Source organism: Doryrhamphus excisus, linkage group LG13 (genome assembly GCF_037039965.1).
Source record: "Doryrhamphus excisus strain RoL-2023G ecotype Guam linkage group LG13, RoL_Dexc_Guam_v1.1, whole genome shotgun sequence".
In the NCBI taxonomy this organism is placed as follows: domain Eukaryota; kingdom Metazoa; phylum Chordata; class Actinopteri; order Syngnathiformes; family Syngnathidae; genus Doryrhamphus; species Doryrhamphus excisus.
In genome coordinates, this window is record NC_136369.1 from 9,611,114 (window position 1) to 9,638,433 (window position 27,320).

At 40.3% G+C, this 27,320-nt stretch overlaps 3 protein-coding genes across 8 annotated transcripts in view; all 3 read right to left on the bottom strand.

The window, feature by feature from the left end:
- The window catches only part of dennd2b (DENN domain containing 2B), a 41,062-nt gene extending 38,501 nt beyond the window's left edge, over nucleotides 1–2,561 (bottom strand). The window contains exon 1 of one of the 2 annotated variants that reach the window (XM_058088435.2): nucleotides 2,397–2,561. The gene's annotated coding sequence lies outside the window, so the exon portion shown is untranslated. The remainder of the gene's footprint in view (nucleotides 1–2,396) is intronic. The other variant, XM_078795773.1, reaches the window with a different exon arrangement.
- A 1,958-nt stretch (nucleotides 2,562–4,519) lies between these two features.
- tmem9b (TMEM9 domain family, member B) lies at nucleotides 4,520–8,110 on the bottom strand. The gene is made up of 5 exons (XM_058088441.2): nucleotides 7,912–8,110; nucleotides 7,617–7,708; nucleotides 7,434–7,542; nucleotides 6,834–6,968; nucleotides 4,520–4,710 (listed from the first exon to the last, which is right to left on the bottom strand). The coding sequence occupies exons 1-5, from the start codon at nucleotides 7,981–7,983 to the stop codon at nucleotides 4,555–4,557; spliced, it is 564 nt and encodes a 187-aa protein (XP_057944424.1). The 5' UTR covers nucleotides 7,984–8,110; the 3' UTR covers nucleotides 4,520–4,554.
- A 311-nt stretch (nucleotides 8,111–8,421) lies between these two features.
- scube2 (signal peptide, CUB domain, EGF-like 2) overlaps nucleotides 8,422–27,320 on the bottom strand; it is a 29,846-nt gene continuing 10,947 nt past the window's right edge. Inside the window, exons 10-23 of one of the 5 annotated variants that reach the window (XM_058088438.2) lie at nucleotides 26,307–26,423; nucleotides 25,969–26,091; nucleotides 25,565–25,681; nucleotides 23,782–23,871; nucleotides 23,556–23,678; nucleotides 22,309–22,476; nucleotides 21,838–22,044; nucleotides 16,798–16,968; nucleotides 14,932–15,099; nucleotides 13,382–13,543; nucleotides 13,109–13,306; nucleotides 12,835–12,987; nucleotides 12,639–12,718; nucleotides 8,422–9,640 (exon numbers count right to left, since the gene is read on the bottom strand). In XM_058088438.2, the coding sequence (XP_057944421.2) occupies nucleotides 9,494–9,640; nucleotides 12,639–12,718; nucleotides 12,835–12,987; nucleotides 13,109–13,306; nucleotides 13,382–13,543; nucleotides 14,932–15,099; nucleotides 16,798–16,968; nucleotides 21,838–22,044; nucleotides 22,309–22,476; nucleotides 23,556–23,678; nucleotides 23,782–23,871; nucleotides 25,565–25,681; nucleotides 25,969–26,091; nucleotides 26,307–26,423 (2,024 nt within the window). In that variant the 3' untranslated portion in view covers nucleotides 8,422–9,493. Of the gene's footprint in view, nucleotides 9,641–12,638; nucleotides 12,719–12,834; nucleotides 12,988–13,108; nucleotides 13,307–13,381; nucleotides 13,544–14,931; nucleotides 15,100–16,797; nucleotides 16,969–21,837; nucleotides 22,048–22,308; nucleotides 22,477–23,555; nucleotides 23,679–23,781; nucleotides 23,872–25,564; nucleotides 25,682–25,968; nucleotides 26,092–26,306; nucleotides 26,424–27,320 lie in introns of all 5 variants that reach the window. The other 4 variants (XM_058088436.2, XM_058088437.2, XM_058088440.2 and 1 more) reach the window with 4 other exon arrangements.

Below are 27,320 nucleotides of genomic sequence, written 5' to 3' on the forward strand. Positions count from 1 at the left end.
ATTAATTGTATTTGTCAAACTGAATAACATTGTTGCATTGTTAAAATAGCATTTTATTTGGGAGACACAAAACAGTGCTTATGACTTGTAAGAATCAATAGTAGTTTTTGCTTTTGTTTAGTTATTAATAACCATTAACTTGATTTTTCTCAACAATTATACGTTATATAAGGGAATAAGGCACCACTTTACTCTATAATGAGCACTTTTGGCCAATTAAAATTACCGAAAATGACCTCTTTACTTGAGACTTGGCTTGCAAAACACTGACTTGTTCCCACCCGCTTAAAAAGCGTCAGCAGAAGAAAAAAAAACATTGTTTTGTTTGTGATTTTAAACAGCGTTACGACATTAGGTCTTTCCTCATGCCTCACACCTCCACAAAGGAGTTTTTTCATCTAGCAAGTTGAAGCATGACTATGAAGCACATCACAGTCAAAAAAAAGGCGTTGTTCACAATGCACGTGACTGTTGTGTTTGCTGATCTGGGTGTCTGACTGATGCAGCATCTTCACACCAAATGTTGCAGCACAAAAAAATAGCTCTAAGAGAGTTTTAAAATCATCTGACAAACTTGGGAACGCAGGAAGTCACAAAGATGTAGACATCCATCATGGCAGTGAATAACATGAAGTCAACAGGAAGCCTTGTGACTTGTAAGTCTTGTAACGACCGTCCTTCCTTGAAACCTCGGAATCTAAAAAGACAGAGATACTGGCTGCTCTAAGACACAACTCATCTCAACTTAAACTCTGCTTTATGGACGTGACACAATCATCGTCCAACAGTGCAAATCCACGTACATCTAAGCTCTTCATACTACTACTAAAGACGTAACACGCTTTATTTCAAAAGCGAGTCTAGTTAACACTCCTTGCTTGAACACCTGCTAAAGCCGCCATCACATTTATTATCTCAAATAAAACCACCAAGCTCTACTAGTGTTTGTTTAGGATTCTGCACAAAGCCCGACTCCTGAAGCATCTAAAAGGGATTATTCCACACAGCTGTGGGGCTTTTGCCACCTACACTCTAAAAATTCACCAAGGATTCTCTCTTCCAAGACTGCTAAAATGTGGAAATATTGAAACCTTTGGACAGGAATTAATGCAAAAAAATTCTCTCTCTCTCCAATGTGTATTCATTGGAGAGATGAATACCAAAGCCAATTAATCAATTCCAGACACCCAAGCATATGATCAAAAAATACATTTAAGAGAATAATTTTAGCTTTGCATGCAGAAAACAATGCAAAAAAATTATAAGTAACGAATAAATGGAACGGGGCGGCACGGCGGGCTAGTGGTTAGCGTTCAGACCTCACAGATAGGAGACCAGGGTTCAATTCCACCCTCGGCCATCTCTGTGTGGAGTTTGCATGTTCTCCCCGTGCATGCGTGGGTTTACTCCGGTTTCCTCCCACATTCCAAAAACATGCTAGGTTAATTGGTGACTCCAAATTGTCCATAGTTATGAATGTGAGTGTGAATGGTTGTTTGTCTATATGTGCCCTGTGATTGGCTGGCGACCAGTCCAGGGTGTACCCCGCCTCGCACCCAAAGACAGCTGGGATAGACTCCAGCACCCCCCATGACCCTTGTGAGGAAAAAGCGGTAGAAAATGAATGAATGAATAAATGGAACTTATGGTTGGTACGGACTTGGGTCAAATTCAATCGTGTTTCTAAACTTCAAATCAAATTGCTGTCGCTTGCAACTTTTTTGCCCCATGGCGGGTTATTTAGCAGTCACAGACAGTGAGTCAACAATGCATTCCATTGTTATATATATGTAGACTATATATGTATATTATACACTAAAATCACCGAACTTGCTGTATAAAAGCTACGCATTCAGAAGCAACTGAGCCCCAATACAATAACTAAAAACGCTCAGTTGATAGTGACAGTCAGATGTATACAGTATTCATTGATTATAATACAAGGCAAGATATAGGGATTGCGTGTCAGCACAGTAATCCAGGTCACCAATATAAAAGTAGCATGTTGAGACAAACAAAAGGGAGTGTAATGTCGTGTGATGGGTTGGTACAACAATGCAGCAGGAATGCGTGGACGGGTGTTTGGGAACAGAAATTCCGTAGACTAGAGTGCCACCTGTAGGTGATAAATTGTAACTGCAGCTCTCGATTGGAAGTTCAAAGTTGTGTGTGTTAAACGTAAGATTCTAATGTTGGGAACAGACATATATGGCGTCGGGATGTATTAATAACTATAACTTTAGTCGTGTTAGTCATGACTGTAAGAAACAGTGATTAATAGATGAGGGTATTCCCTTTCTTGTCTCTCCGACACGCAGTCATGGATGGAAGAATGTGTATAAACTGCAAACTTTATCAACATTTACAGCATCAAGTCAAGCAAAAGTAAAGCCTACCTGTTTGTGTAGGTTGCAAAAGTGTTTACTCAGTGATCCATTCTCCAGCACACTGTCGCTCTCTTCGTGCGTGCAGTCTGAACAGACTTTTTTTTTTTTCCTGTGGAAAAAAATAGTCTCCACCGTGGAACTGCAAAGAAGACTTAGAAAAAAGTGAAATGGACAGGAAACGGTGACGCAGTGCTGTGTGGATCACTTCTCTGGATGAAAAGATGCGAAAGGGTGATTAAATATTTGCAGAAACTCACCTAATTGGCGGCCATGCTTGAGTTCTGCAGGATGAAGCGGTCTTATTTTAATTTGCAAATATTCACTTTTCACTTGGTAGCTATGCATCACTTTTACAGCTTAAGATAAAATAATGTCACACAGGTTATGGAGCAAACCAATGAACAGTTACGTCTGCAGTTTACTGAGCTTTAAAGTGTAAGTAAACGACATTCAGATTATATTTTTGTGCAGATGCATAAGTAAATATACACGTGGCCACAGAACTGTCGCAAATTCAAGAGTGGTTTCCTGGGAGTCCAAGCCAAATGTGTTGCGTGAACAGTGTCATTATTCATCCAAATCCTGCACTAAATCCTTCCCAGTGGAAGAACATTCTCTCATTAGGGTGATGACAAATGATTGCAGAGTTGCACCAAAAACCCCCTGACACATGCAAAAGTCTTTTGAGCAAAACCAGACTATGAAAGCAAATCATCACATGCATAAATAGCGCACATTCGCATACTGTATGTACAGTATATAATGATGAGGTGTCTACTAATACAAGGTGCATGACCTGCTTTAATGCATGCAGATTGGAGCCAAATAGAGAGGAAAAAAAACAGGCCATGGGGATAAAACAGTGTTTCATAGCGCAGGAAGCATGATGACCCAAAACACACAGCCAAAGCAAACCTTGGGCTTTTCAAGGCAAACAAATTGAATATTCTTGGCCAAGCAAGTCACCTGACCTCAACCTAAATGAGCATGCTTCAAGTCCCACAAAATTGCAGTCAAGTCCTAGCAAAGCACCCAAAAGGAAGCAACGCAGCATTTGCTAACATTTGGCCGGGTTCGACTTCAGTGAGGAAAAACTTTATGCGTATAAATGTAATGTGATTTATAAGGTAGAGTAGTTACTTTCCAACATGTGAAAATAAAGGCATGACATTAAATCATGATTTCATCTCCAATCTAGTGTGATGGTGCAGAGGAAAATTCTGAAAATAGTCTGTTAGAGATGACTTTCAGATGTACACACCGCACCTCGAGGGAGGGTTTCTTATGGTTCAGGTCCGAAGGCACTGCAAAGCATTAATAAACGGCAATGGTGCAAGAAATCACAAAAATTACATCACTTTATTCCAAAGTTAAAAGGTAGCACAAATACAATGCTAATTGAGAACACTTCCATAGGCCTCTCGAACTCAGTCATTACAATAACTTCAGTGTACTGCACCAGGATGGAGTACTATTCGACAATAAATGTTACTTGGGACATTGATAATGGAAGTTAAATGAATTATCCTTTGTTACATCGATACCTTATCTCTCTCGTTAAGTTGTTACTGATGAACTTTCGTTCTCATGCTCAAGTGGATGAAAGAGGAGTACAATAAAAACGTTTAAAAAGTCACCAAAAGATGTATAGCATATACTGTTGTATGATGTGAGATTACCAAAAATTGCACCTATCCCTGCACTGAGTTCAGTGAAATTGTCAGTTATGTAAATTGTTACACTTTGCTCAGTAGCCATCACACGGAAAAACAAGGATTTTAAACGAGCATCAGTTTAGTGTGTAAATTAGATGGGTGCAACCCAGTTTTGATCCATACTGTTGCTGGAGCAGCAGTATAGATGAAAACATTGTCTTGTAGGGTTTTTATCTGGCATTTATTAGTCTATAACATCACATTTTCATGATGTAGTCCCTGGAGAATTGGCACATCTGTGCATGACTTTTCATTCTGCTTTTGACAAGGACTGATTGAACACAGTGCTATAATAATATTTTTTAAAAAATCAATGTAATCTCTTGTGCTGTCAGTTTTGATCTGCTTCTGCTCTACACTTAAGGAGATATAAACCACAAATGAGATGAAGAGAAGAGATACACGTCACAGTGTGTGTTTTGTTTTTTTTTTTTTTTTGGTCCTCTCCACCTTTAACTGAGAACAACATGGCGATCAAACACTGACTTTCTCTGTTCTTGGACCTGCCTTCTCCAGCGCTGCTGGGCGTGTTCCACTTTGTTCAGCATGTTTGGTCGCGAGTGTGAACGAGACAGGACATTGTGAGCGTTTGCAAAAGGCTGCTGGTCCTGAAAACACAGAAGGAAGAATAAGGTGGTTCATTTTAGCGAAGCAAAGAAAAGGAAGAATAACCCCGAAATCAGACACGTGTAGTTTACGTCACGCCCATGTAGCTTTTTGGCATGTAGATTTCAAAAGTTAAATTCACATTGGAAGTGTCGGTCGCTCATTTGCTCATTTTTGGAATACTGCTGTATTTTACTCTTTAGTCATATACAACAAAATAAGATAGCAATAGCATGTATTGGGTACTTGATGAAAAGACGCAAAGGGTGATTAAATATTTGCAGAAACTCAGCTAACTGGCGGCCAAGCATCAAAATCTTAAATTGAGGCACACTCAAAACTTTCTTATTTTTTGTGGTGCTCAATCACTGTAATGGTATTAAAAAATTTAATAAGAGAACTGCACAATTAAGCCTGTCACCACGAGTGGCTGACGTTCAAGCAGCTGTTTGTTCTCCTAGTATAATCTTAGAAGTAATATATTCTATACACATATGGACTTGTCCAAGTTGAGATTTGTTTATTCAATCACACTTTTAAGTGCCATGGGAGCTTCTTGCTTTGCAGCTGGTGTGTGTTAGAAGCAAAACAAAAGGTGCTTCCTGAAATTACTAACAAGTGTGATGGCGACAGACATGAAAGTTAACAATTGTTATTGATTTCCAAAAGTTCCTGTACTTCATCATTATTATCTATGTAGCAGAAATTGTGTGTTTTGTAAATAGCACCTCAACAATGACTTCCACATCAACTTAAGATGATGCAATTACTGTTAATATCAGAGCCGCCCAAAACTATCACGTTCCTGTCAGGTTTTTGATCCTGACAGGATCCCCACCCCTGCAGGGGCAAGCATAGGGGTCCAGCGCATTGCATTTTGGGTGGCGGTCTAGGACGGACGCCTGGGCGACCAAATCTGGTTCTTGGGATAGTCATATTGGCACAGTCTCTGCAGTAATGCGGTGGCTGTACCGGACCTTCATGGTGAAAAGAAAGCTGAACCAAAAGGCAAAGCTCTCAATTTAATGGTCGAACTATGTTCCCACCCTCACCTAATACAAATGGCTTAAATGAGTTTGCAAAAGTAGGGTAGCTAGACTCACTCTAAGAGATAGGGTGAGGAGCATAGTCACTCCTCCTTCACATCGAGAGGAGGCTCAGGCATCCATTCTGGATGCCTCCCGGAAGTGAAGTGTTCCGGCCATGCCCAGCCGGGAGAAGGCCCCGGGGAAGATTATGTCTCACAGCTGGCCTGGGAACACCTTGGTGTCTTCCCGATGGAGCTGGCACGGGACCAGTCTGGGCTTCCCTACTGAGACTGCTGCCTCAGTGACACGTACCATGCATTGACCATTCATTCATTTTCTATACCGATTATTGGGTATGCTAGAGCCTATCCCAGCTGTCTTTGGGCGAGAGGTGGGGTACACCCTGGACTAGTCACCAGTCAATGGCAGGACACATATAGACAACCATTCACACTTACATTCATACCTATGGATAATTTGGAGTCGCCAATTAACCTAGCATGTTTTTGGAATGTGGGAGGAAACCGGAGTACCCGGAGAAACCCGGGAGAACATGCAAACTCCAGAGAGTGGAGAATCGAACCCAGGTCTCCTAACCCCATCCACCGTGCAGCCCATGCATTGACCAGCTTCCACTAAATAAATAATGTGTACAAGGAAAAAATGACTACAGCAGCCTGCACTCAGTAAAATGTGCATATTTATGTGCTCTCAAAAAGGCCCCGACAGTGAGCTCTCCCACACATTATCTCTAATGCACCCAGGGAGACAAATAATACATGTCTTGCTTCTTTTGGAGTGCATAATTAGAGACTTCAAGCAAAACAGAGTGTTTTAGATCAGTAAACCTGTTAAACTGAATCTACGTTTTTAATGAACGGGGCATGATGTTAGCATTAAACATGGAAATGTTTTCACTATTTCAATATTACTATTCAACAATCAACAGAGGTATTTCACTTTTCTTCCTGAAAATAAGTATACATACATATATATATATATACATATACATATACATATATATATATACACACACACACACACACACACATATATATATATATATAAATAAAATAAAAATAGATAGTGTCACATACCCCAACATCATCATCGCTTTGGATGAGCTGCGAGTGTCCAAACAGTCGTCTTTTCAACATGGGTTCCAAGAGAGTCAGGTAGACCATATAGAGGAGCAGCAGGCCCAAAATGGACAAGTAAATTATGATGGTGACCTAAAGTAGGGAAGCAAGGTACAGATGAACAGGAGTATCCCTGGAAAGTTTCCATGGGCTGTATAGTTAAGGAATTGTGAGAACTGAACATTAATGGCAATTAATTAACCACTAAAATATGGGGTATTTCTTAAATATTGTCATATACAAATATATATTTTTTTGCACGCAAACAATTTTCAAGACTGATTAATTTAGTTTAAAAATTGGTTGAAATTCATATAGATCTTTGAATGACAAAAAAACAGCAGGATAAATATACAAACAAGATTTTTTTTTTTACCACATTTTGATTGATTGATAGATCTGATTTTTTTTATTATGTAATACGGTATTCTGTAGTATATTGATTCAAACGTGCATTAGGCATACATTAATGTGCATTTGTGTCAGGATTTTTTACATTAAATTAATCCAAACCAATAATGTATCCTTACAATTCACATCCAATAATACGCAACATACCTTAATAGTGCCTGAGCTTCTCTCTTCATATTTACACTCACAACGTAAACAGTAGGCCTCCACATCTTTTCCATCAACTGGCATTGGCTCCACAACATGGAGACAGTTACTGGAAAGGAAAATATCAAGACATTCATGCAATTAAGTGCCTTCATCCGAACATTGGCCAAACATTGGGCCTACCAGTCTTTGAGAGACACATTCTGCTTGTAGATCTGTCCTTCAATGTCTCTGTATGGTGGACAGATGCATTTACAACGGATGTCTTCGGAATTCTGCAAGCGAACAAACGATGATGACCTACTTTGGTTTGCAACTTTAATCTAGCTAATTCTGCAACATACAACAAATTACTGGTTTCATATTAACTTAAGTGTGGCAAAGTTTAACACAGCGTTTATGGACATTTATGAATTCCGTCTACATCGTCATACACACCACTGCTATCCGCTGACAGCCAAGCTAGCATTAGCCTTACCTTCGCAGTCACCTGACTCTTTAGCAAACACAACATAAAGAAAGAACTTTGAAGTAAAAACGCAGCCTTCATCTTAAACAGAACAACAGTGGACAAAAATACATCAGAAACTGTCTTTTTTATCGTATGACCACATCAGCCATGGCGATATCAATGACATAAATAAACAGCTCCCAGCCCGTCACTGCTTCCGGAAAATGGCGACGACTTTCTGAACACCGCGCTTAATTATTTACACGGAACTCCTCCGGCGGGCGGTAAAGCATACTTACCTGTGTAAATAATGGCCGTTTAGAACATATTCAATGCAAACATGAGAAGTATAATTCAACAATACAATAAACTTGTATGAACCGCGTTTAAGTTAAAATGTATTTTATTATTATTATAAGAACAGGTTGCCTCCGCTCTTGTTGGATGGTTGGGTACAGTAACGAACAAACCCAGTGAATACATTAGTAACCCGGATGGCCCGCAGAAACCCACGTGAACGTTGTATAATTGTTTATTGACTTACTAAGCGCATTCCATTGTTCATATAATTTGTATGTTTGTTTATTTCTGTATGATCCAGTGGGACTGAGCGCATGAAAGTGACAATATTTTAAAAAACACAATTGAAAAACATACTGTAAGGTTTCTATCTTTATTTACAGCATAGTAGATGTACAAAACCATAAAAATATACACACACACAAATCGTCTAAGACAGGTGAGTAGCTCACTTTTACTTTACAAGACTTTTCATTTACCTCATATTACTGTTACTCTGAATTGTCAAAAAGAGTCAACAGCTGTCTTTGGTTGGTTCAATAAAAATAAAAAATAAAAAACAAGCATTTTGTGTCATTTTGATGGATGAGGGGAAGTGCCCCAATTTTATAATTAGACACAATTTATTTCCTCTTGTCAGAATTTGGAGAGATTTTTTAAAAATATTTGAACTCTGAAATAAGAGATGCAGTACTATACTGTCAAAACATCATCATTGCTAGCATACGTTAGCATTTCACCTAAAACTTTTTACATCATATACAAAAAAAACTCACCGGGATAATTGCTTTTGTGGTTTCACTACTTTGATTTGTAGTGCTAAAGTTCCCAAGAACAACATGTGTGCTATCATTGTTTCTTTCCCTTGTAAGCATCGCTGTCACTCCTCTACGATGTTAAAACTACATACAGTACACACTCTATATACAATAGCACTGACTTTCAGTATAGGTTTACTTTGCTACTTGCTTCTTTTCAGCATGCTGTTAGCAAAAGTCTCATCATGCCGCAATGAGCAGTTTTAGCGATACTCAAATAGATGAATACAGTTAAGATGTAAATACCTCTTTAAAAATCATAATGAGACCTTTACATCTAAAGAGGTTATAAAGTTAATGTAGTTGCTTCATTTTCACTGTGGCAGAAGTGATCCTGATGCTTTTCTGAGGCTGGAATGTTGAAGTCCAGGATAAAGTCCATTCTCCTTTCTTTCATTTATCCTCATTTTAAGCATATAACTACAAAAAAAAACATTGAAAGTGTGGCTTGTATTTAGCTATTTTAACTCAAAGCATCATTCAGCACTTCCTTAAGGACGGAGGAATCTCAGGACTTTGGAACGCAGGAAGCGGATGAAAGATTTGGGGAACATTTCTCTGGATTCTTGCGCTGTGTAGTTGAAGAAGTTTTGTGGGTGAGCCAGAACGTCAAATAAGGCCTTCATCAGCTTCTTGTCCTAAATGAGAAAATGAAAAAAAACAATAAAAAGCAGAGCAGATGCATTCATGTGTCAGTCACTTTGACAACATTCATTCATTTTCTACCGCTTTTCCTCAAAGGGTCGCTGGAGCCTATCCCAGCTATCTTCGGGTGAGTGGCGGGGTACACCCTGGACTGGTCGCCAGCCAATCACAGGGCACATATAGACAAACAACCATTCACACTCACATTCATACCTATGGACAATTTGGAGTGGCCAATTAACCTAGCACGTTTTTGGAATGTGGGAGGAAACCGGAGTACCCGGAGAAAACCCACACATGCACGGGGAGAACATGCAAACTCCACACAGAGATGGCCGAGGGTGGAATTGAACCCTGGTCTCCTAGCTGTGCCGCCCCCACTTTGACAACATTTTCACAATAAACAAAAATCCCCTTCACACTGAACATTCATCCATCCGCTTATCCTCACTAGGGTCACAGGGGTATGCTGGAGCCTATCCCGGCCTATTTGGCTAATTAACTATAAATTAATAGCCACTCCAAATGTAGCCCAGATGTCTCAAATGTTGAGGCAATCGTCATGCTGACTGCAGGAATGTCCACTCGCGCTGTTGCCCGTGAATTGAATATTCATTTCTCTAACACAAACTGTCCCCAAAGGGATTTCAGAGAATTTGGCAGTACACCCAAGCGGCCTCACAACCGCAGACCACGTGTACCCACACCAGCCCAGGACCTCCACAGCTAGCATCTTTGCCTCCAAGATTGCAGCAACAATCACTTTGCATAACCAAATAATGTCTCCACCAACTGACAGAATCCATCTTTGGAAAGCTTATTCTCAATGGTGGGGTTTCAACTTGACTGCCGTTTCTTGTTGTTTTAAGTGACTTGAGGGTGAGTGGTTTGGGGATGTCAACAACATTGATGGAGTGACCCATGGTGGCGGTGGGGTTATGGAATGGGCAGGCATAAGTTCACTGAGGTGCATTTTATTGATGGTATTTTGAATACACAGCAATTCCATGAGGAAATCCTGAGGCCCATTCTCATGCCATCCGTCACCATATGAGTATCAAGTACACAATTCCTGGAAGGTGAAAACATCACATTTCTTGCATGCCCAGCATGTCACCCATTGAGTTTTATTGAGATGGTCTGGATCGGCATATACAGTATATGAGACCAACTGTGGTCACACAATTTTTTAATTTTGACAATACCACCTAGCCCTCAGTGTCTGCCGAGACTGATTCTGGTTCTTGGAGAAATATAAATAAGGGCCCCTGCCCTATAATATGCTTTTCACAGTAAATAAATGTATTTCAAATTCAGTTTTACAGATGAACAAACAATTATAGGCATGCAGTCAACTGTATTGTACTTACAAAATGTGCAGTTACACAACACCACATCTTGTCAAAGCATCTACTTGCTGGAAAATTGTGAGATAACTGACTTGTGTGACTGCCCTCTGCTGGGTTCACAGCTGCAGCACTCTGTTTCCCCGGTAAATTGCGACATCAAACCACTTTCTATTCCAGTTACAAAACAATTGTTTACAATTTAAAGCAGGGAAAAGTCAATCTTAAAGATGTGGGGTCGCAAACGCCAAACCGACTAAGCAGGGCTCTGCTGTATATATAAAAAGTGGATAAGGTGGGGAGTAGCATTTCTTGGAGCCATACCATCTGTCGTCTCATTAGCATTAAAGCTACAGACATGTTGCCAGTACGACTAACTAAAAGCAGTCTAAAGTACAGCAGCAAGGCTGATATACTATCCTTTGGGACTTATTTGAAATTGTTAAAAAAAAAGTATGATATGGTAAATATAGGTGGCACGGCGGATGAGTGGTTAGCGCGCAGACCTCATAGCTAGGAGACCAGGGTTCTCCGGTTTCCTCCCACATTCCAAAAACATATAGGTTAATTGGCGACTCCAAATTGTCCATAGGTATGAATGTGAGTGTGAATGGTTGTTTGTCTATATGTGCCCTGTGATTGGCTGGCGACCAGTCCAGGGTGTACCCTGCCTCACGCCCGAAGACAGCTGGGATAGGCTCCAGCACCCCTGCGACCCTCGTGAGGAATGAATGAATAAATGGTAAATATAATGATAAATTGAATGATGGTTCCAATAAAATGCCCATTTTTGATGCAGCTTTTGGATTGGATGTCATTAGTTTGAGTAGGCAACCAGTCCAAGATGTACCCCGCCTCTCCACCAAAGTCAGCTGGGATAGGCTCCTGCATACTCTCGCAACCGTAGTGAGCATAAGCAGCATAGAAAATGGATGGATTGAGTATGTGTGCCTTCAATGTTGTGGTTGGGTAACAGTGTAAAACTAAAATATTGGTTTCATGGAAGAAGTACAGACTACTTCATCATGAATTTGTGGTCGGCCTCAGGAGAAGGCAGAGGTTTGGTGCTGGACCAAAGTAAAACATACTTGTTCTTGTGGTTTGCAGGGAGGCAGATATGCATGAATGTTTTCATCCTCATGTGAATAACACTCAAGATTGCCAAAAGCTAAACTTGAATAATAACTAACAGGAATCTATGTCACCCAGTGCGACCAACAATGTAGACCAACATAGTCATGAAGAATGAAATATGCACTAAAGTAAAAGAAAGCAAAACATTCATTCTTTATTCTACTTACATATGAATATAATTTTACCCCAGTATGTTCCTTATGGTAGGTTATTGCGTAGTGATAGGAACTGGTTTTAAAAGGTGCAACACTAAAACATTAGTGGCAAGCATCTATTATCACAAACAATGCAGTTATCAGCTGGTGCCTGTAATTCTGCTCGCTTCCAAAAGAGGGCAGTACACACTTATTCAAACATAAAAAAACTAAATATTATTTTTATATAAGGCAACATTTGCACCACTTTGCTATCCTTTTCATTGGTGTTATGAACAAATTTCCCAGTGATTAGTGGTATTTTCAGGCAAAAAAAAAACACTATTGATGTTCTTTCAGAAAGTATGAAGTCATACCTTTAGAATCTCTTGGTGATTCTCTGAAGCGTATAACCTCCCGTCTCTCACTATGTCCTCTATCAACTCCTGATAGTCCTCTGAAATAAAAGTCCATTAAGAGCATCTGAGTGTAACAAGAAAAATTAGCATACATATAGACTACATAAAATTAATGGGACAAGAAATCACATTTTTTGTATGTGTGTCTGCTTACCATCATATGTAACATAAGGAACCTGGAAGCCTTTCCCACTGTTCCCTTCATTGGATCGGAATTGGATCCACAACCTCTTGGAGCGGGAGGTGAAGGCGATGGGACGCTCGTAAGTCTGACATGTTTCGTAGGTGGTCACAGAGTTGGAAAGAGCTGTAAAATGAAAGCGGAAAATATACGATAATATTAATTGATGAGTATTGAGGTTGCAATCTATAGACTATAATACTCTCAAAAGTTGAGCATGATGAACATATTGCTGACTGACACTCACAGCTTTTCCTCATGACTAAGTAATCTCCACACTCATCCTCGATTGGCAGGAAGATCTCAGGCACCACAATAAGAATCCTGCGCTTGGGCGGCGGGTTGATGGTCCAGGTGCACTCCACGTTGGCCGGATAATTCCCAGGATAGTTGGGGGACTCAATGTAGCCGGTGAAATCGCCAAGCTCCCCTCCACACTGTCGGTCTGTGAAACAACACAACTATAAACACAGCTTTGCCTAATGACTAATGACCAATGACAAATGGCGTCCAAACATACTTTTGCACTGCATGATGTTTGTGGAGCCGTCAAAATCGGTGGTGGTGTTTCCAGGGCAGGCGACACAGTAGTTCTGACCAAACTCCACCTGAAACGTGCCCATGGGGCAGCGGATGCAGCGGTGTGTTGTTGTGTTGTAGTAATGGCCTGGAGAGCACTGAACTGCAAGGACAAAAACAAATGTTAAGTCACTGAAGACATCTAAATGTCCTCTTGTTTGAGTGAGTCCAAACACTAGAAGCTCGGCGGATAACTCTAGTTAGTGAGCTAGCGAGATGTCGGCACTGACAGCCAGGCAAAGTGTGTAAACAAAGTCGAACGGCGACAAGGGGGCGATAAGGGAGTGATCAAACACGCTGGCAAACTGAATCCATTAGGTTTTCCAGACGAGTTTTGATTCTCATGGCAACACGAGACAAAGTGCGTCTAATTGTAGGCTCAATATGGGTGTGTCAATACGCTCATCGGGTTTTGTAATTGGTCGATATTGAGCAGTGAACAATTGATTAGAGCAGGGGTGGGCAAACTACAGCCCGGAGACCACATGCGGCCCACCAAGCGTTTCGAATTCGGCCCGCCAGTTGCTTTGTAAGTATTTCAACTTTTAACATACAAAGTGGCAACATGACTCGCAAGTCAGATGTCCTATTTAGTAAAAAAAAAAAACAATAACAAAACTGTAAAATTAAATTACATAGTTTTGATGTGGTCTGATGTTTAAAGTGCTTAAAGTGTTTAAAGTACAGATAAAATTAGACAAATAATTCAAGGAAAATTATAAGCATAAAATAGTGTGTGTGTGTGTTAAATATATGTTTTGGCTCCCCAAATAATTTTGTTAACTCAATGCGGCCCACAAGTCAAAATATTTAGATTAGAGCATCCCTAATTGAGCGTAACAATTTACACATGATGCAGTATGATTTGTGCAGAATTTGTATAATAATATATTTCATTGCTATTTTATAATACAAATATCGTATGTTTAAATAAAGTTAAATAAAGGAGAGAATAATACAGCTTGATATAACCATAAACAGGAAGTGGACCCCAAAGAAATGTTGAATCTGAAGAGGTACAATTCCAAATTGAACCTATTATTTATTTAAAGTTGTGCTCAATTCACTGTCATGCATAAAAATAAAAAGCAGAACGCACCCGGTGTTACTTCAAAAAACACAGTGTGTTTTGCTTTTTCTTTGACTTTTGTGTTAATTTTGCTTCACTTATTCCTAAGAAGGTGCTGCCTCAACAAGTGTTCTTAAGAATAGAACACGAGAATATCAGAAGTGACTATAATGGGGAATGTTGTCACTGCTTTCAGGTTTTAAGGCAGTTCTTGTAGAATGAAATGATATGATTCATCATTAAAGTTATAATATGTCATTTTAGCGTTACTACTTGTATGGCATTAAAAATCTTTAAAATGCCTGTATAGTTAATAAAGGTTTAATGATGGCCAACAGTAACAGTTTCATTATTTCCTATGGGATTATTTCCGACGTACCACCTATATCCAACCCAATAAGAAAAAAGTAAGGCTTACACACCTTTGGTCTCACAGTCTTGAAACGTGACAGCTCCACTGCGCTTGGTGACCAAGTTACCCCCACAAGGGAAGCAGGTGGTGCGCCCCACTTCTGGCTGGTATGAGCCCAGCGGACACGGCAGGCATGGGGTGAAGCCATCATGGGAGTACTGACCCGGGGGGCACTGCCCTAAGCGCACACACACACACACACAAGACATGACTTAGAATTGTTTCTGTTGTGAGTGAGCTGTTGCAACATCATGTTTTATTGTCCAATCCCATCACACCTTTATCTGCTGGGTGACTAATACAAAGTAGGCGCCACTGGGAGTGTGCAGATAAATCTTCTTGTTTAGTCTGTCAGGCGGAGATGTGGATTTAAGCTATGGCATCATACCACATGCTTGGTGCGATAACGACAGGTGAGGAGACCAAAACATGGTGGCTTTGATTCGCTTCTGAAAGCCAAGACAAGTTCACATCTACAGTAAGCTTGGCTTTTTTGGTCTTAGATAAAGCAGAGTTATCAAGGCACCATCGCATCTTGTGTGGTTCCTTATCGTGAACAAGTTAGTTACAAGCAGCCTATTGTGTGGTGCCTGTTTTTTAATGTAAACTTAAATACCGTATACTGCTGCAAAATGTCTTTGCAGAGGAAGTATTAACTGCACAAATTGTCTAACTATTTTTTTGTTATTTTAATGTAGCACAAATGGAAAAAAGACTAAATATATTAATTTTTTTATTGTTATGACTTATGTTTGTTTGCTGCGAGCTTCCCTCCTTCCATCCATTGTTTATACCACAAACTTATTTCAAACTTATACCTGCAAACTTTTAATTACAAAAAATACATTTACCCCAAGAGGACAATTAAGATTAGGCCTGAAATTAACTATTATTTTAATAATTGATTGATTATTTCAATTATTGATTAGTTTTAAAAACACATATTGATTTCTGCCTTGGAAATGGAAGATTTGAACTAAACTAAGTGCACAAACACCAGGTTGCCACTTGTATATTCAATTAAAATGTTCTATAATAAGAAATCTTTGTCAAAACACAAAATACAATCATAATCATTTTCTTAGTTGACTAATCTTTAGGGAGTAATGTGTTAGGTCACAGTTAGTGCTTGGGTCTACAACATATCAGAAGAAAAGCAAAATCCTTGTTTTCCAAAGTCAAAGCTGATATGTGTGAATTAAATTTTTAAATATTCACATTTGAGAAACTGAAATTAAGGGACATTTACATTTAAATAAAAACAATTAAGTGATTAATTGGGTGATAATTAACTATTGATTAATTGATTGATTGTTGCAGCTCTACATATAAATAAAATGAATAAATGAGGCTTGACCTTTCAATGAACTACTAATGTACTTCATTTAATAATTATACTTCACTATATTGTACTTTACATTGAACTTTATGATACTATACTTAAATATAGCTTAGACTGCACTTTTTTATTTTACTTGATTTTGGTAATGGTTTCATTTCATTACAATGTGCATCAGGTTACAATGGAATGCATCACATAATCAATTCACAGTTCCACATGTCCAAAAGGAGTAGGAAGAAGCAAAGCTTATTAAATCCTACCCCTCCATCTATTACTTTTAATCTGGAACTGTTACATTTGTTCACTTCCTGCCTTCCTGGTATGATTTTTTGTGTTTTTTTTTTACACATACACAAGTATACACAAGTATAAGGTGATGTAAGCATATAATGACATAATGGTAACCATAATAACCATCAAAATAGGTTACTTCTGCTCTTCTTCAGCAAATGTCACATACTGTAAATGTAATGTCAATGTACCTACATTTTAAACAATCCATTTGAGACAGCCACTTCTTTTATTTATAATTACCTCCACATTCTGAAATGTTCCGAGCCCCGGACACTTTGGCGACCTCTCTTCCTTCAGGTCCAGGGCAGACCTCACAGGACATCTGTCCCTCTTCATCCTGATAGGAACCAGGTGGACACAGCACACACCTCCCCTGGTCGCCATCGTAGTATGTGCCAACATTGCAGCTTACTATTGGACAGGTGGGGGGATGGGGGGGGGGCATTGGCATTTATCACACCGGTGAAAAACCTGCAGAAGCACTCAATAAATAAAGGTTACATTGTTCCTGCAAGGCATTGCCATGCTTGTGTTTATTCCACAAGTCTGTGGAAGGTGAGTGTTTTGTCTATTGAGGACAAAACATGCACACTCCCTAGATAAAAATAGCCCTGTAATGTGGCATCTCTGTGATTACAGTATGTACCAAAGCTGGTGTATGAGAGTTGTTTCCTCACAAAACCAAAACAAAGAATTAGGAGACCCAAAGCTTAATGTTGTCTGCACTTGTAATTAACGGCCATTTAAAGACACAGATCAATGAGTGGCGTGTCATTAGGGCGCCCCGCCACAAGACCCATGAGAGGGGGAGCCAGACAACAAATAAACCCCGGTTGCCCTGCGGCCACGCAAATCAAACGGGGCCTGACAACACTGCAGATTTACACCATAAACACAGCACTTCAAGTGTGTAACAAGAACATAAAATTAAAGCAAGCCAGACTTCATCAGCGGGAGTCAAACAGGACCTGGCACTCAACAAAGATGTCTTTGAATCATGCTGGGAATCTCGGAAGATTTCACAAAAGTACAGTATGATAATTGCAGATTATTTAAGAGAAAGTCATAATAAGTATTTAATGACCAAACCTTTATGAAACTAGGTAGACTTTTGCACCATGAGAGAAAGAGGAAACCACTTTTTAAATAATCTTATCCTAAGGAGTGTCCTACAGATAAAACTGCATGGATAACTACTACCCATTTGTACAGTATGCATACAATACATTTACAGTCAGAATCCACAACATAAGGTACACCTGCACAAATCTAAGTAATACAAAGCAGTATCATCAACAATGCAATAGTGGAAAACTATTTCTAACATACTTTGGTTTATTTCTTTGAGTATTATTTGACACACCACTAAACAAGACACAAATAAAACCACAACAACAAGCAGGGAATTGAATTATTCCCGTTCTGAGTCACAAAACTACTTGCAATTGTCATGCCTGCCTCATTCACTCAAATAAATTTCATATCTTACACAATTTAGTATTATTTCTTCAGTACACTATTTGTACTGTCTCAAACATTCAGTCAGCATTACTTCTGTTATAGTAAAACCTAATTGGAATGATGTCTTGAATTAATTATGGTCTAATTATGAGTCCAGTAAATAATATTCATTCATTCATTTTCTACCGCTTTTTCCTCACGAGGGTTGCGGGGGATGCTGGAGCCTATCCCAGCTGTCTATGATACACCCTGGACTAGTCGCCAGCCAATCACAGGGCACATATAGACAAACAACCATTCACACTCACATTCATACCTATGGACAATTTGGAGTCACCAATTAACCTAGCATGTTTTTTTTGGAATGTGGGAGGAAACCGGAGTACCAGGAGAAAACCCACGCATACACAGGGAGAACATGCAAACTCCACACAGAGATGGCCGAGGGTGGAATTGAACCCTGGACTCGTAGCTGTGAGGTCTGCGCCCTAACCACTAGACCGCCGTGCCGCCCAGTAAATAACAGAATAACAAAATAAATCACAATTTTTTTGTATTATTTGAAACAGTAAGAGGTGTAGTCATGTTTTTGCTTTTAAAGAAATGTGTAAAAATACAATCATGTGCAATCGGTTGCCATAACAATATGCTAAAGCTGTTTCATACACATTGCTGATCTAATTGCCACCTCTAATCTACTAGAGCAAAACCGACTAAGCTCAACATACATCCTGCGTGATCTTACACATGAACACACCACGTCAAGGTATATGCATGCTCTCCTTCACATTAGGTAACAACAAGTGACGCAAGAAACCTCAACACATCCAGTAAACAACTGTCGAGACCACATAAAAGTGTATAAATGTGCTGGGCCCGGCCGTTAAAAGCCTGTGCAAACCTACTGCCTCATGCATTGGTTTAGAAACCAGCCAGACAAAAGAGCGACGAGCCTCTCTCCACAGCTGCCTCTGACACCTCCTACCACTTGATGGAGAACGGCTGCTGTGCGTCACCTAACTACTATTAATGCCGTCTTAAAAAGAAAAAAGAAAGAAAGCAAACACAAGCATATCAAAGAGAGTGTTTCTCTCTTATCTCTTAAAGCTTAATTAAAGGGACGCTGGGTTCCTCCCATTCAGAACCCTGCCTGTAATTCATTTAGGAATGACTGTCTAATAGTCTTAAGAACTTGACTTGAGAAAAGAAATTAATGAAAGTCCGCTGTTAGGGCTCAAATAGGTTTCGGACGCTAAAAGTGGAAGGAATTCATTATGTGCGACTCAGCAAATTGTTCAATTCTGTGGCGAAAGAAAAGAAAATATAATTCTCTGAAGAGCGGTTTAATTTTTGGGAGGCCCATTGTTTACTCTGAAAGAGCATGAGGAGCCATCATAGCATTGTCCGCTAACAGCTTTTATTTGACAGAGGGAAGCAGTGAGAGAAGAGACAGAGTGAGAAGGAAAGAAAGGAAAAAAAACCTTGAAGCTTTTCAAATGCAAAGACCGCTTCTATAGAGTCCTCCAATTGATGGCCCCAAAGAGGTTTAAAAGACCTTTCACCTCTATTCAAGCCCTCAGTCTTTGCCTACTTGATGACATAGGAAAACACTCGGGTATCACAGTGGTAAGGAGCTGAACCCAATAAAAGGGGTCAGCTTTCTGAATCCCCCCATTCTGCTTGGCCCAATCGCTGCTCGCGCCCATCAAGCCCGGGCCCAAACAGCTGATGCTAATTGATTCCCATGGTGTGGCTGAAGTCAATTCTCTTTAGCAGTTTAGTGGCTGGGGGTCATGCAAAGTGGCCCCAGCTGGGGGGCACTTTGGATGCAGAAAGCGGGGTGCAAGGAGGGGGCGACACAAAACACTCAAACTGCCAGCTTGAATCAACAGTACTTCCTAAACGTTTTAAAACAAACATGGAAGAACTGCACCTATTTTGTATTTAATAGCGGACCTTTTTTTTTTACATGCCAGTCATTCTAATGAAAAGTGAGAATGACTAAAGCAGACTAAAGAGAGAGAACCAGCCCATGAATACAAATGAAGGCGAGTGCACCGCAGAGCCAGCGGAAAGGAAGTGAAAAGCACGTTTCTCCAAATGCACTGGAGGCTGCGTTGTGGAGCTCCTCTCAGCCCCAAATGGGCTTTTCAATGGAGTGGGCAAACTGAAAAGGACCACACTGCAGAGCTAAGCCAGAGCTGGGGAGGTGGGGGGTGGAGGAGGGAAAAATATAGCTGCTTTAAAAAGCTGGAGGTTAAGAATGCCTTTGAGTCACCCCACCGCCATCTACTATCCACCACTACCACCTCTTTTCTCCCAAATGACATGTCTACATCCCTGGACTTCTTCATGTTGATATACAAACATAATTATGGAACTCACTGGAAGCTTAAGAAATCATCAGGCTTTATATCATGTACACTAGAACAAATATAATATATAGAACTAAATTTAAAACACTTATATGCTAGGACTACGTTAAAAAACAGCATTTCAGTATGTGGAATCAAACTATGGAATGGATTGAGTAAGGATCTCAAACAATGCACAATGATGAGCCAATTCAAGAAACAATACAAGCAGTTGATGTTTGCTAAATACAAGGATGAAGAGTCTTGAACCAGTCATGATGTGCTATATATATCACTATATTGACACTTACTATGGTACCCATTATGTCATTGGATGGTCGTATCACCTCGTACTTCGGCATGTGACAAAAAAACAAAACAAAAAAAACTTAAACTATATTAAGAAAGCAGGAAGTGAACAAATGTAACAGTTACTGATTGTAAAAGTACCAGATGGAGGGGTAGGATTTAACAAGCCTTGCTTCTTCCTACTCCTTTTGGACATGTGGAACTGGGAACTGATTATGTGATGCATTCAATTGTAATCTGATGCATTCATTCATTCATTCATTTTCTACCGCTTTTCCTCATGAGGGTTGCGGGGTGTGCTGGAGCCTATCCCAGCTGTCTTCGGGACTGGACTGGTCACCAGCCAATCACAGGGCACATATAGACAAACAACCATTCACACTCACATTCATACCTATGGACAATTTGGAGTCGCCAATTAACCAAGCATGTTTTTTTTTGGAATGTGGGAGGAAACCGGAGTACTCGGAGAAAACCCACGCATGCGCGGGGAGAACATGTAAACTCCACACAGACATGGCCGAGGGTGGAATTTAACCCTGGTCTCCTAGCTGTGAGGTCTGCGCGCTAACCACTCGACCACCTAATAATTTTGACCATTGTCAAGTTCCGTAACAACACAACAAATTACATTACTCATGAAATTGTATGTCACCTCTCCCTATACACAAGAAGTACAAGAAGTATCAAATCGCATCTAATAAATATGTTCCTAAATATGTTGAGAAGTGGACAAAACCTGAGAGGATGAATATAAACAGAAAAGTACGCTGGAGATATTTGAGTCAAAGAAGCAACAGACATATTTTGTAGGGTTTCATTAATTCAGGTGCTCTGGTGATATTATATGTGAAGGTTGTTTCAGGTTGAGGTAGGAATGTGTCAAATGTGAGGTGTATGGGGGATATATACTATATATACGTACATTACTGATTTTCATCAAGTGAAGTAATCCATTGATTTGTGGACTGATTTTTCAGAGTGAGATTTGACTGCCAAATGTTTCCATTCAGAACCCATTCAAGAAGAATAAGTGAAAGACAAGTTAATGAATATCTGCCTATTTGAAACTCCTAAACACTAACTCTTTAGTGACTACAGATGTCTGGAAACCGGAGAGATTGCAGTTCTGATAAATAAAAAAAAGCAAACTCACCACACCTCCTGCCCACCAGCACCTGTCCTGCGGCACAGTGTCCAGGCGTTTCAGCAGCAGGTTGAGCTAAATTCTTTGCCAGCTCGTAGTCCGAGCCTGCAAAATGAAGGTGGAACTGTTCCCGGTTGATGGACTTCCTCAGCGTGCGGATGGTCTTCCTCAGCCTCTTCTCAGAGCGCCGTCGCACACAGTTGAGGTCACAGCTCTCTGCTGAGAGAAGAACTAGATACCACAACTGTCTCCAGGAAGGGGAAGAAAGGTACCACCTTTGTGTGTGATACATGTGCACTGGTGTCTCATGCAAATATGGACATGCGTGTGGACAAACACCAAAATGACAGCCCACCACCATCACAGCACAGTCAAAACAGGAGATACTTTAACAGTTTGGGGTTGTGACAGACAGCAGCAAAAAGGAGGAGATGAAGAAGCAAAGGCTGCAGGCAGGCAGGCAGGCAGGCAGAGACCAACCTGTTACCTCCTCTAGGTTCACATCCAGCTCAAACTCGGCGGTGATGGACGAGCCGTCTTCGTCGGCTGCTTTCCTGCCATGGCGGCTGCGTCCTCGCTGCGCCGACGAGGTGCAACGCAAGCTCACGTAGCTGAACTGGACGTTTTCCGTGAAGAGGAACCTGCTGTCTGTGAACATTTGGAACATCAATTGCGAAACCATCACTCAATGGGATGGAAATAGAGATAGAATAGGATGTCATTGCTGCCATTATGTCGTAAAACTATGATAGATTTAGTACCGCACAGAAGCCCTCTACAAGATACAAAATATTCATACTTAATTTGATTTACGGCTGAGCTCCGAGTGGACCGTAAAGAATTCCTTTGCTAATTCCATTCCTGTCTGTCACTGGCAGACAAAGTGATGCACGGAGACAATCCAAACAAACCACATGACTTGGCCCACACATTTCTTTCACATTTGCATCTGGCTTGGGGGTTTGTTTTGAAGCAGCTATCATGTCTGCTTGATCTTCTGGAGATGATGGCTTACAAAATAGAACCGCTTCTTGGTGTAACCTACTTACAGTATATGAAGCATTGTTTCATGCCTTGGAGGTTTTGAAATGATTGAAGTACTTTTTGTATCTTTAAAATATCATTCACCATAATCATTTTCATTATGCAATATGTTATTCTGTGCAAAAGTGTTAGGCAACGTAACAAATACAAAAAAAACAATTAACACAATAAAATTTTTAAATGTCAAAATAATATTGAAAAGTACTGTCAAATATAATAATCATCATTATTAGTGTTATTACAAATTTCCCCACTGAGGGACGAATAAAGGCATATCTTAATCTTAATCTTAATCTTAGTATTATTACTATACACTGTTTCAGTCAGCCTATATTACTATATAGGCTCCATTCCATTTATTCACTTATTCTTTGTTGCTGGAGCCTATCCCAGCCATCTTCGGGCGAGAGGCGGGGTACACCCTGGACTGGTCGCCAGCCAATCACAGGGCACATATAGACAAACAACCATTCACACTCACATTCATACCTATGGACAATTTGGAGTCACCAATAAGATATCTAAATAAATTCTATTCACATCAGTTATACACATGTTTAGCCTTTTCATTCCTTATTATGAAACTGATAACCCACTTAGATTTTTAATATGAATATCTAGTTAAATAAAGATTATAAAAAAAAACAATTTGTGCGGTTGTTGGGTTGTTGCAAGCTGTATACCTGAGCGTGCCGAGTTCAAGCCCTCTTTGAGTCGCTCCTGACTTCTTTTTAAGTTACACTTTGTCGTCCCCGACTTGAACGTCGCTGTGGTCTTAATACGAGGAACACTGGACATCTCTGAACCTGCGCAGTAAACAAGATGCTGTCATTTTGATCCACATAAACATCCAGTGAAAACATTGGTGACGAGAATCGCCATTTGAATCAGAGATTGTTTTGTACTTGCCCAAGCAATGTGAGCCACTGTTGTTCTTTTGTGTGTCAGCCAAGCAAGGTAGAGGCATTCCACAGGTCACGGTGTAGGAATCCTCCGTACCTAAAAAACACACACAAGAGGCCGCGACACGCCGACCGCCACACAAAAAAAGTTAGGGCCACAAAAGCAAACAAGCAGCATGTAGGAACACGACACATCTCTCTGTGAAGACTATTTGAACAACAGCGTACTGACTAATTGTGTTGCTGTTTGTATATTTTAATCATGTTCAAGACTGGGCAGGCTGTTTTGTAAGTACACTGCATCTTAACGTCACATTATGTCATTATAATGTAGCAGACTAATGGTGTTTACAATGATTTCCAAGGACAGTCACCACAATAGCTGCAATTGAAAAACTATGAACACTAATAATTAGGATACAGCTCTTCATCAATTAATCAGTGAAACAGCACATCATTGTTCCCCCTACATTTTAATTATTCATCTTTTGGACGATGTTGTATGAATGGTTTGTGGAAAGTCTTATTTTATTTCCAGTATACAAAGCAAAAACAAATGTTCTTCTACTTGAATGGACAAAAAAGACACTCCAACATCGTGCATGAAGTCTCCCCAGAAGAGTTGAAGCTCTTATAACTGGAAAAAGGATGGAGCAACTCCTTATTTCTTTCATTTCCAATTGCTATTGGTGTAATCACCACTTGTAGCAATGCTTTTGTCAATATAGTGTTGAATATTATGTTAGAGTGAGTTAAATTAGTGAGTTAAATTAGTTAATATGTCAGCAGAGACAGATTTAATGTGTGGATGTTGTAAATGATGAATCCTTTTGAATGGTTGTCAATGTTAAAAACATGCAGGAAGCGTCTGACAAGTTAGTCACAGCTCAGTAAAAACAGTAGGAGAAATGTCAGAACACAGAAAAGTAGAATACAATACAGCGGAATTTTGGTTAGTGTCATTAATCTATTCCAGAAGGTCGGACTCTAACTGAAACATGCTCTAACCGAGATATTTTTTCCTCTAAGAAACAATGCAAATCCCTGATGTCAGAACACAGAAAAGTAGAATACAATACAGCAAAGTCTTGGTTTGCATAATTAATGTATTCCAGAAGGTCGGACTCTAACTGAAACATGCTCTAACCAAGACATTTTTTCCTCTAAGAAACAACGCAAAATCCCTACTGTCAGAACACAGAAAAGTAGAATACAATACAGCGGCGTCTTGGTTAGCATCATTAATGTATTCCAGAAGGTCCGACTCTAACTGAAACATGCTCTAACCAAGACATTTTTTTCCTCTAAGAAACAACGCAAATCCCTAATGTCAGAAGAAGGAAAATTAGAATACACTACAGCGGAGTCTTGGTTAGCATTATTAATGTATTCCAGAAGGTCCAACTATAACTGAAACATGCTCTAACCGAGACATTTTTTTCCTCTAAAAAATAATGCAAATTCCATTAATCTGACACCAAAACATGTTAACACAAAGCGTAGAAAGCAACACCAAATGCATACAAATACATATAAATGATGAATGGAAAGAACAAATGAATAACTAACTGTTTTAGTTAGCAAAAAACTACACAGTCAACTGCTGATGTTGTCATAGGTGACGGTTGGACTCGTGCAGTGTATTAATAACACGACAAGTCACGTATATTACGCTAACCGAGGTTCCACGGTATTGTGGACAATGTTTGGGGAGTAATGTCCATCCTTATCGTAGCAGGATAGGTCAGAGAGATTCCATTGTATGGGAAGATTCACTTGATCCAACTCACCGCTGCTGATGTGAACTTGGGACTGGCACGTCAGGAAGCAGCGGTCGCCTCCCTCCTGCTTGCTACAGTTCAATGTAGGCTTAGACGTGGGTTTCGAAGCCGGTAAACCCTCTGCCTCTAGATAGAAACCACAATAAAACTCCAAGGTAAAAAGAGGAACACGTTGGGCAGGAGCAAAGGAGGAAGAGGAACATTATATTTGATGAGCCAGAAGTGCGATGCTCTGATTATTTAACAAGTGCACACAAGAAACCGAGTGAGTGAGCATGAGAAAAGAGAACAGAATTCAAAGTATCTCCTGTTTTTATCCCACACCCACTCCAAAATGTTATATATCCTTCACAGTTGAAAAAAAAAACAACAAAAACAGGGCAACTTATCATGCAGAAGAGGCATTGACTTACCAATACAGTCCTTTTTGTTCCAGTGGAGCTTGTGGCCGGGGTTGCAGAAGCATTCAAATCCACCCTGGGTGTTCTCACAACCCTGCTCACAACCGCCATTGTTCATGCTACATTCATTTATATCTGACAAAGAAGAGAGAAAGTCTTGTATTCGACACAGCTCTCAGTTATAACCACAGTATTAAACATACATGACAGTGTCCTCAAAGCATAAATATCTTTATGCTATAGCTTTTAATGGATGTCATTACAGTGCACAGGTGTACATACATAAGCTGTGTGAGTATATGTGTGTGTGTGTGTGTATGTGCAGCCTCCTAAACCCGGCCCGCTCTCACCTCCACAGTGGGCCAGTCCGTACATGGTGTACCCTTTGTTGCACAGACACTGAAAGCTACCGGGGGAGTTCACGCACGTGTGATCACATGTCCGCTCAAAGAAGCACTCGTCTATATCTGTAATCAAAATCAAGCACGTGAGATAATAGCAGGGAATCGGGAGGGATTTCCCACCCAAAACATACACACACAGGTGCATTTGATCCCGATGCCGCCCGCAAAGCGGCGTGACATGCAGTGTGTGCTGCATCGGAGGGAAGGCAGTGTTGGCCTGTAATGTTTGACAGTAATTATAGATGAGTAGAAAGTAGTGAAGTTTCTCGGAGAAGCTGTAAATTTAAGTTCAGTCATTACACACAACATAATACACATGATATACTGCTGAGATTTATATGGTTCCATAAGGTCTGCATCCTAATACGACATTCATTCATTCATTTTCTACCGCTTTTTCCTCATGAGGGTTGCAGGGGGTGCTGGAGCCTATCCTAGCTATCTTTGGGGGAGAGGCGGGGTACACCCTGGACCGGTCGCCAGCCAATCACAGGGCACATATAGACAAACAACCATTCACACTCACATTCATACCTATGGACAATTTGGAGTCGCCAATTAAGCATATTTTTGGAATGTGGGAGGAAACCGGAGTACCACGCATGCACAGGGAGAACATGCCAACTCCACACAGAGATGGCCGAGGGTGGAATTGAACCCTGGTCTCCTAGCTGTGAGGTCTGCGCGCTAACCACTAGACCGCCGTGGCGCCCCTAATACAACAATGAATACAATTTCCAATATTGTTAAGGGTCACAGGAGTTGGAGCCTATCCTGGCTGACTTTGGGTGAAAGGTAGGGTAAAACGTGGACTGGTCACCAGCCAATCACAGGGCACATATAGACAAACGACCATTCACACTCACATTCATACCTATGGACAATTTGGAGTCACCAATTAACCCAGCATGGTTTTGGAATGTGGAAGGAAACCGGAGAACCCGGAGAAAACCGACATAC

Excerpts from the sequence above, each read along its gene's own strand:
- tmem9b (XM_058088441.2), bottom strand. The coding sequence starts at position 7,983 with ATGAAGGCTGCGTTTTTACTTCAAAGTTCTTTCTTTATGTTGTGTTTG. Across the intron at positions 7,709-7,911 it reads AGAGTCAGGTGACTGCGAAG|AATTCCGAAGACATCCGTTG; the intron begins GTAAGGCTAATG and ends GTTCGCTTGCAG. Across the intron at positions 4,711-6,833 it reads AAAGCGATGATGATGTTGGG|GACCAGCAGCCTTTTGCAAA; the intron begins GTATGTGACACT and ends CTGTGTTTTCAG.